Below are 10,000 nucleotides of genomic sequence, written 5' to 3'. Positions count from 1 at the left end.
TCGGATAAAAGCAACAACGGAATAGAAAGATCCCTCCAAAAAATCTTTTAAGAAAAAAAGATGCTAGCTTCAGCTAAAGCGTTTCGGCTAATCTAATCCAATCAAGCCCACTCACACACTTAAATTTGGCTCCACTTCCTGGTTCCTGGAGCCTACTGTGGTAATTACACAAAGCCAGATGGATGCCTTTTAATTACATATTCTCGGCAATGCAGACACATTGACGTGAGGGAAAGCCTGATGCTAAAGTGCAGATTTATTTTCTTTTTTCTTGTGTGTCGTTAAAAAAGCCTAGTCAACTGGTTTTTCGCCACTCTGATAGAAGTGATACCACTGGATAGTGTATAATAGAGTGACAATGGCTCTCACAGAGAGGCGACAGAGGAGAGTGTGGGGGGGTTTGTGTTACCTTTAGCAAAGAAAGAGTGAGGGAGTGAGAAATAAATAAGTAAATAAATAAGTAAAGAAAGAAAGAAATAAAGAAAGAAAGAAAGAAATAAAGAAAGAAAGAAAGAAAGAAAGAAAGGGGAATAAGGTATCAGAAAGCTTACTGAGAGTAGAAAGAACAAGAGAGCAAGGGGTACAGTATGTGTGTGGGAAAAAAAGTGAAATCTCAGGCAAAAAGCACTGGGAGACAAGGAGAGGCAACAACAGCTTGATTGGCCAAGCGTTTAGCCCCCCCACCACCCGCCTTCCCATTACACACACACACACACACACACACACACACACACACACACACGCACACACACACACACACACACACACACACACACACACACACAGAGACTAGATTTAGCTGCCCATTTTTTTGTCCAAAGCGATATATGTCAACTATATTACAAGAGATTACATTGTCCCCGGAGCAGTGCTTTGCTCAAGGGCACACCGGTGAAAGCCGGGAATTGAACCCGCCCCACACACACACACACACACACGCACACACACACGCACACACTCACCAGGAAGCACATGAAGTCGAGCGCGAGGACGGTGGGCACCCCTCCGAAGGGCAGCCCCTGCAGCACGGTGCTCCGGATGCGCGCCGAGTAGCAGTACTCCTTGGAGGAGTTGCTGTGGCAACTGGCCTGGCCCACGCAGCTGTGGGGGCCCAGGATGCCCATCGCGCCGGCCCCAGGGCGCTCGCTCGCCTCGCTCGCCCCGCACACACGCTCGCTCGCTCGCTTGGGACCGCCTTGACGCCCCCTTCACCACCACCACCACCACCACCACGCAGCAACCCTTCTTCCTCTTCTTCGTCCTCCTCCTCTTCTTCCTCTACCTCTTCGTCAGGGTGATGGGGCTTTGGCGTCGGTTAAACCCCGCGGGGTGAAGCGGTCAGCTGGGTGAGGAGGATGATGCTGGAGAGAGAAGCTCACAGCCACATGTTGAAGGAAGGATGCCTGCAGAGGGAGAGAGAGAGAGAGAGAGAGAGAGAGAGAAAAAGAAAAAAAGAAAGAAAGAAAGAAAGAATAAAAGAAAGAAAGAAAGAAAGAAAGAAAGACAGAAAGGCCGTTAGAATTGCCCTCATATTTCACAAACAGAATAACGATTGTGATTTCAAGCCCATAACATTCTTTGTCACATTCAGCAACATTCTCCAAACAATCTGCTCGCTGCACAAATCCCAAACTGGAAACGAGCAAATTGGGGAGCAGCCTGTTCCCCAAACAAAAACAAAACACTGTGTGGAGTTTCTCTGGGAATACTGAAGAAAGGGCTTTGCTTGTCCTGTCCTGCAGGAGAGTGTTTTAGGCAAGCTAAAAGAAACAAAACCACACCACGGTAATATGATATTAACTGATGCTTTGTTTTAACCTCATATCTGAAGAAATTTTGCAAAAACAATGTGTAAGCTGCGGCTAATAGCAGGGAAATGACGGTAACATCGTTTTGGACGAACGCATTTCTTATTTTCCGAACATAAACACAAACATGAAAAAATGTGACGTCATGCACAATCGCTGACGGCAACTTTAGGCGACCTTGATGACGTCAGGAGCGACAGGGAAATGGCACTTAGGCTGAGCAGATCTGACTTGCTGCGTTCTCACAGTTGGCAGGTCGTGTTACAATCCCCATCGGTGTAAGGTTCTTCGTGAGTCACCAGCGTCATGAGTTGACAGGCAGTGACAGCGACAGCAACCGTGAGACACTACATACTACAGACAAACTATCTTTCTCTGGTGCGGTCGCTCTCTTGCTGTCTCTCTCCTGCAGCCTGTCTGTCTCTCTCTCTCTTTGTGCCTCTGTCTCTCTGCCTGTCTCTTTGTCTCTCTCTCTATCTCTCTATCTCTGTGCCTCTGTCTCTCTGCCTGTCTCTTTGTCTCGCTCTTCATCTCTCTCTCTCTCTCTCTCTCTCTCTCTCTCTCTCTCTCTCTCTCTCTCTCTCTCTCTCTCTCTCTCTCTCTCTCTCTCTGCCTGTCTCTCTGCCTGTCTCTCTGCCTGTCTCTCTGCCTGTCTCTCTGCCTGTCTCTTTGTCTCTCTCTCTCTCTTTCTCTGTGTCTGTCTCTGTCTCTCTCTCTCTCTCTCTGTGTGTCTGTCTGTCTGCCTCTCTCTCTCACACACTGCACGACTCTTTCTCTCCTTCAAAAAAAAAAAAAAACACACCTTGCATAATATTTCCACCCTCACCCTCCTCGCTGCAACTCATGCCATCTCGACTAACTCCAAATATTTTGTCTATTATTCATGTGATCTCTCCGCAAAATAGATGTCTGACGAGGCGGCACCAAAGAGGAGGTGCAGTCACACACACACACACACACACACACACACACACACACACACACACACACACACACACACACACACACACACACCTCCAAATTGTCACAAAAGGTGGCTTTCAATCCTTCTTCGTTCTCTTACACACATACCATGATGGCTTCTTCTCTATGGAAAAACACAGCTTGAGAGATTGTATAACATGCTCTCTCTTCTCTCTCTCTCTCTCTCTCTCTCCCCCCCTAATGCTTTGACAGCTCCAAAACTATAATAATAACTGTTCTTCCACCCAGAGCTTTCTGTGGCAAACACACTGCTTCAGTAACAATGGCAGAGCACTGTGCCTGACACCTGACACCCCCCCCCCACCCCTCTCCACACACATACACACACCACCACCACCACTACCACCACCAAAACCACCACCAACAACAACAACAACAACAACAACAACAACCACAACAACAACAATAACAATGCTCAGTCCGCTCAACTTAGTCTGGGCACATCATCACATGCCTTGTGACAGCCAGTCATCCATATTAACGGCCACACACACACACACACACACACACACACACACACACACGTACCCCTCATACCCATCACTCAAACACCCCTAACACACCTGACACTTTGTGACCAATAGCAATCCATACTGCCCACCCACCCACACTGTGCATGCACACACATGCACACACACACACACACACACAAAACACACACAGACACACACACACACACACACACACACAGCACACACAGCACACACACACACACACACACACACACAAACACAACACACACAGCACACACAACACACACACACACAGCACACACAGCACACACAACACACACACACACATCACCCCCCCGTTGAGTTTTAAATACTGGCAGACTGATCCCTCTGTACCCTAGCACTGCCAGCCTTCCCCAACGGGACACAGTGGCAGCCTTGCCAGACCACAAAAGTCCTCTAGCAACAGGAGAGGCCAACACAGTTCAGCATGACAGAGGGGATAGATGAATTGTACCAATGCTGCTATGGTACTACTTTCTGTTCTGTCTGCCTGCTTTGGCAATATGAGTACCCCTGGTCATACCAATAAAGCACTTTGAATCTGAATCTGAATCTGACAGTCCCGGTTTGTGAAGTCAAACACTGCCCTTATCTATTTAAGCTGTACAGTAGCAATTAGTTTGAGAAGATATGAGGTAGTAACTAGTACATGTGATTCAGTGATTTGGACAAATTGGTTATCCATTGAGAGCACCTGCATGTTCTAGCTAGTAAACATATTGATGACTGGTGCTAGCAAGTCATTAATGCATACTGATGACTGGTGCTAGCACGTCATTAATGCAACACAAGAAGCTGCTGATATCGATATTAGATATTTTTGTCCCAGCCTTAAATCCATAGAGGAGTTCACATAGATAACTTCAGGAGTTCACATAGATTTACTGGCCATGAATAGAAATGCAGAGGTCTCACAGGAGAATACCAAAAAGCACAAGACTCAACCATCCACCACTAAACAATGAAGCATTCTGGATGTGCTCCTTCCAAACCATGTGTCTTTTCAGCATGGGCGAATAGGTATGGGCACAAGATATTGAATAGATCGTTGAAATGAGACGGAGTTCAGGGAATGGGTGAGGCTAAACAAATACTATGATCATTATGCAACATTATGAAGAGGTCCACATTACAAACCCCCAGGTGAATGAAACATGTTCTGTTTCAATATGTGTAATCTTATTGGTGGTTTAGACAAGAGATCATTTGGAAAGTCTACAAGATGGTCTTTTCTTTTCTGTCACTCTATCAAGGCAGGTTGTAGTGCGGTGTAAAAACATGGTGGAGGTCTGCAGACTGAGAGCTCAAACCCACCAGCTTGTATCCATTTCGAACCGCCTTAACAAAAAACAATTAGGAATTGTCTGTTTTATCATAAATAAAGTGTAGGACACCTGTGCAGTCTAAGGGTATGGGGCCTATGTTTCCTCTAGTTTTCTTCACTTAATTGTGAATCTCTGATGTTTTATTTGTTTTGTTTGTTTGTTTGTTTGTTTGTTACAATGTTTTTAATGTGTGAAATGCTCCAAATATAAAACACTTTGAGCTGCATTCTGCATAAGAAAAGCGCTATACAAATGAAGCGTATTATCATTATTATTATTATTATTATTATCATCATAGAACTGACCAAACACTCCTGCCCCGTCTCACTACTTTCTAGCAGAGAAATGTGTCTAGTGTGTTTCCTCATCATTCCACACCATGAGAATGCCTTGCCCTTGGCCAGTTTTGGTAATAATCGCTGCGCCGGAGGGACTGCGTGCGCTGCAGAGGAGATCCCACAGACTTCTCCCCAGACGGCCGTGGGACTCTGCACCAGATCCACCGATGCAGTCTCATTTCATAATCAGCCTGCCTGCCTCTGCCTCAGGACAGCACATGGAAATGAGCCAGATGGCTAAAGCTGACACATGTGCATTACAGCGTGCGTGTGTGTGTGTGTGTGTGTGTGTGTGTGTGTGTGTGTGTGTGTGTGTGCGTGTGCGTGTGTGTGTGTGTGTGTGTGTGCGTGTGCGTGTGCGTGTGCCTGTGTGTGTGTGTGTGAGAGAGAGAGAGAGAGAGAGAGTGAGCAGTTCATGATTACAGTTTCTAAGAAATAAATAAAAAATAAAAGGTTTTGGCCGCAGCTGCAGACGTTCTCCTCTTACGGCTAGAACAGGTGCTGTAGCTGTGGAATGTTAAACTAGCAACACTGCATACAACAAACGCCAACAAGCCTGATTTTAGTCCATGTATTTTTAGTTTTTTTTTTTCTTTTCCTTTCATCATTTTGCCAGGCCCGCATGTAATGCACTGGTCTGGAGAATGAGTGATGATCAGATAGTTGAGGCTACAGCCCCTGCTAGGTTCAGAAGTCTTTGAAAAAGGAAAATTGAAAATGATTTCTATATTGTTTACTATAGGTACTAATACTGAACAGCGTGAAGCATGGAGGGGTGGCGGAAGCGATATTCTATTCATGGTAGGCATATCCTGGGGGTGCGGTGGAATCATTAGCCAAAAACAAACCAACTTTGAAATTCCCTCAATAAAATAAAAGTTAATGCCTGGAGGCCAATTATGTGACTCCTCCTTCAACCCAGAAAAGTTTCAGGGAAGACTATAAAAGTCAACCCCCTCTTCCTACTCCCAAGAAAAATGAATGCTATAACATTTCGAATAGCATGAGAACACATCTATTTTTTCCAACGTTGTTGCCAATTGTTATGGTGGGGAACGGGCAACACATCTTGTATTTCCTGGAAACAGAGCAAAACAAACACATAAATGGCCACACTGTCCAAATAATCTGCTGTACCTAGTTCTCTTTCATTCAATGTTGTTCTTCTCCTCCCTCTTCCTCACCAGTGGGTTTTATCCCCCCCCCCCCCCGCCCCCCCCCAACACCGTGACAACGGCACAAACAGGTAGGGTTGGTGTAGGAAAATGAGGGGAGATGTATCACAGCACAGCACAGCCAGCTCCAGCCTTTGTGTCTGTGGTGACAGTGGTGGTGGGGAAGAGGATGTTCACTTCCTGGTGATGAGGAAGTCCTGAGTTACTGCATAACTGGGGTCTGGTCGGGGCCTACACACGACACACACGACACACACACACACACACACACACACGCCACACACGCCACACACGCCACACACACACACACACACACACACACACACACACACACGACACACACGACACACACACGCGACACACATGTGACATACACACACACACACACACACAAACACACGACACACACACACACACACACACACACACAAACACACACGCCACACACGCCACACACGCCACACACACACACACACACACGACACACACGACACACACGACACACACGACACACACACGCGACACACATGTGACATACACACACACACACGACACACGACACACACTCACACAGCCCGGTCCAGTCCACATTAGCCCCTGTTCTGGTCCAGATCTGGCACAGGTCCGGCACGTCATGGCTTAAGGGGTGGGGTGGGGGATGTTCACCAGACTTTGTTTTGACTGCTCACCTCAGACAGGGTGGGACTGTAGTGGTGGTGGTGGTGGTGATGGTGGAGGGGGGGGGGGGGGGGGGGGGCTGAAAGGATATACTGTATCTCATTATTATTAAACAACAACTGCCTTCTCTCTGGGATCCTGCCTAGGCTAGAACTGGGGGCTGAATAACCGGGGTCTGCACCACACTTCCCCTAAGAGAAGCTCTACAGTGGATCCGAGTGCATACCTGCTCTCTCCTTGTCCACCCATGGAAAACCCACAGAGGTTAATATTAGCAGTTAGCACAACAGTACGGGTGCACTGCTCCCACCCATGGAAAACCACAGAGGTCATGCTAGCAGTTAGCATAACACTACACATAAACACACGGGCGGACTGAACTCTTCCCACCCCGTTGCTGGTCTGAACAGTGTTGCTAGAATAAACACCGGGGAGTCGAAAACATATTTTGCCTGAGGAGTACTGTACTGCAGGCCTACTACTTGTGCCAACCTATGAACACTCTCACTGGACCTGCTTGAGATGCAGTAGAGGGCAGGATTAACATGTTTTTGGTGAACAGGTTTGGACAAACTAGATTTTACTTTACTTCTTTTCGCGGGCGTGGTAGAGCAGCAGTAACAGCAGTTGACAATCAGTCAGTCCAGCTTTGATTCCTACCAATGTGAGTCTGTGTTGCTTTGCTAAATATCAGTCAACGTTAACTTTACTTGGCTAGAGTTCTAGTAATTTGCCGGCGTGACGTAAAAGCCATCATCTGACTTCTGGCCATGACTGAGGAAGACGGTGCCAGAACCACTTACTTCTGATTCTGTATTTGTAGTGTGACTGCCAATTTTGACCATTTGCAATTAATTATTTAGGAACATTATGAATGGCATTGTGTCCTCTTTTAAATGAAGCCATAATTCACTGAGTCCAGAGTAATTTGATGACGCTGCTCAATAATTCAACAGGTGTAAGAAGCAAGGCCAACCAGACTCATGTTGGACTGAGAAACTTTTTTTTAAATCCAAAACATCGCTAAGGATGGAAGCACAATTTAGAGCCAACTCCACCAGGACCAATAGATAGAGAACAGAAGTACTACACTAAGTCTACTGAAAGCCTATTGACACCCCAAACCAACACACCTGGCCAAACCAAAGTAAGGTAAGTACCAAAAATATACCCATCTAGTGTACCAGAAGCGTAAACCAAGATTAAAGAGAGTGAGATATTTCAAATGTTCAAACATTCATTCAAACATTCCGAACATTCCAATCCCTCATCTACCGGAATGCAAACAAAATGGGTGCAGGTTTTGAACTGTATTTTCAGTTTCAGTTCCATTTCAGATGCAAGAGTACAGGACGACTATAAGATCACATTTCGAGGTCGATGCGTTCACGGTCTGTCGCTGAGGACAGGGGGCCATACTGTAATCTAGGAGAGGCTCTGCCAAGACACCGTGTCCGTTGAGGACACGAGTGCCGTCTGTCTGCAAAAGGTGGAGGCAGTGCCAGAGCCAGCGCTACAGAAAACACCATCCACCCTCTTTTCTGGCATGGCCACGGACTGGAGGGAGGCCCGCGCCCGCCTATTGTCAAGAGACGAGACACTGATTGGAGGAATGGCTGCTGGAGGAGCATTTGATTGGATGGCTGAGTTGTTTTAGAAGACTGGCATGGACTCACATGGAGAGATGGATGTACAGTTTATTTGTTACTAGCAAGAGAAAGGAAGTGACAGAACTGACAGAGATAGAGAGAGATACAGATATAGAGAGAGCTAGAGAGAGAGAGAGAGAAAAAAGGGTGAGGCAGAAAGAGAGGGATAGAGGAAAGAAAGGAGAAAGGGTAGTAGCTGTACAACAAAGAAGCAAATTGAAAAACAATAGGGGTCAGCTGAACAAAGAAGGGCATGATGATGAGAGAGATGGAGAGATACAAAAGAAAAGAAAAAAAAGAGGCTAAAAGCACATGATGAAAAGAAAGAGTCATGCTGACATATCAGACAGAAGAGAGGGGGATGAGGCTGAGAGAGGATGATGAAAGAGTGACAGAGATGGGCAGAGATGGAGTGGCAAAGAGACATCAGGCTAGAAGGGAGAGGTAGAAAGAGAAAGATAAGGATGGAGAGAGAGAGAGGGAAGGGGGCAGAGAGAGAAAAGAGAGAGATAGAGAGAAAGAAAGAGAGAGAAAGAGAGATGAGGAAGAGAGGAGGAGAAAGGGCGTGCTTGGCTGCAGCAGTACTGCGGCAGATGGCTTTGCAAGACACACACACACGCACGCACGCACGCACGCACAGACACACACACACAGACACACACAGACACACACAGACACACACAGACACACACGGTACAGAGGAAAGGGAAAGGGTGGGTGGAAGAGCAATCAGCTGTGAACCAGCAAACGAGAGACAAACCCTTTTCTTCCTCTTTCCCCTTTTCTCTTTCCCCCTCTCTTTTCATCTCTCCCCCTCTCTTTTCATCTCTAAACAAACAAATAAATTAAATCGAGAGCGACCAACAAAAAAAAAGAAGGTGTGCATGCCAACATATCTTCACAAGATCCATGCAGGTGTGCCAGTTACCACGGCAACCGCCTCCACCTCGAGGACTCCAGTCGGTATTTCGACCTTGAAATGAAATAAATAAATAAAAATAAAATCCTCTGGTCATGACCAGAATGTGTGCAACCTAAACAGGTGTTGCAACTCAATGCCCTGGGGTGTGTATCAGTGAGCATGATCCACTCAGACAGCTAGGACTAAAATATGAATGGACGGAGAGCCCACATCCTGTCTGATGCAATACAGCATCCATACCTACAGTACAGCCACCGGGGATGCTGGATGCAGCCGGCCAGACTGCCCTCTGCATGGAGACCGCCGTGTACTGACTGATGTGCTCTCTATGTGTGTTGTGTCTGTGTCTGTGTCTGTGTCTGTGTCTGTGTCTGTGTCTGTGTCTGTGTCTGTGTCTGTGTCTGTGTCTGTGTCTGTGTCTGAGTCTGAGTCTGAGTCTGAGTCTGAGTCTGTGTCTGTGTCTGTGTCTGTGTCTGTGTCTGTGTCTGTGTCTGTGTCTGTGTCTGTGTGTCTGTGTGTGTGTGTCTGTGTCTGTGTCTGTGTCTGTGTCTGTGTGTGTTGCTGGTGTGGTGTGGTGTTGTCTGGTCTGGAGTGTGTGTGCTGCTA

At 46.7% G+C, this 10,000-nt stretch overlaps 1 protein-coding gene across 1 annotated transcript in view; it reads right to left on the bottom strand.

Annotated features, from left to right (window-relative positions):
* LOC134087571 (CSC1-like protein 2) overlaps positions 1 to 10,000 on the bottom strand; it is an 88,001-nt gene that overhangs the window by 57,585 nt on the left and 20,416 nt on the right. The window contains 1 exon segment of the mRNA XM_062541159.1: positions 963 to 1,403. Coding sequence (XP_062397143.1) covers positions 963 to 1,124 — 162 coding nt within the window. The 5' untranslated portion in view covers positions 1,125 to 1,403.

Source organism: Sardina pilchardus, chromosome 1, assembly GCF_963854185.1.
Source record: "Sardina pilchardus chromosome 1, fSarPil1.1, whole genome shotgun sequence".
NCBI classification, from domain to species: domain Eukaryota; kingdom Metazoa; phylum Chordata; class Actinopteri; order Clupeiformes; family Clupeidae; genus Sardina; species Sardina pilchardus.
The sequence above is the reverse complement of the archived record's forward strand: the minus strand, read 5'-3'. Positions and strand labels throughout refer to the sequence as shown.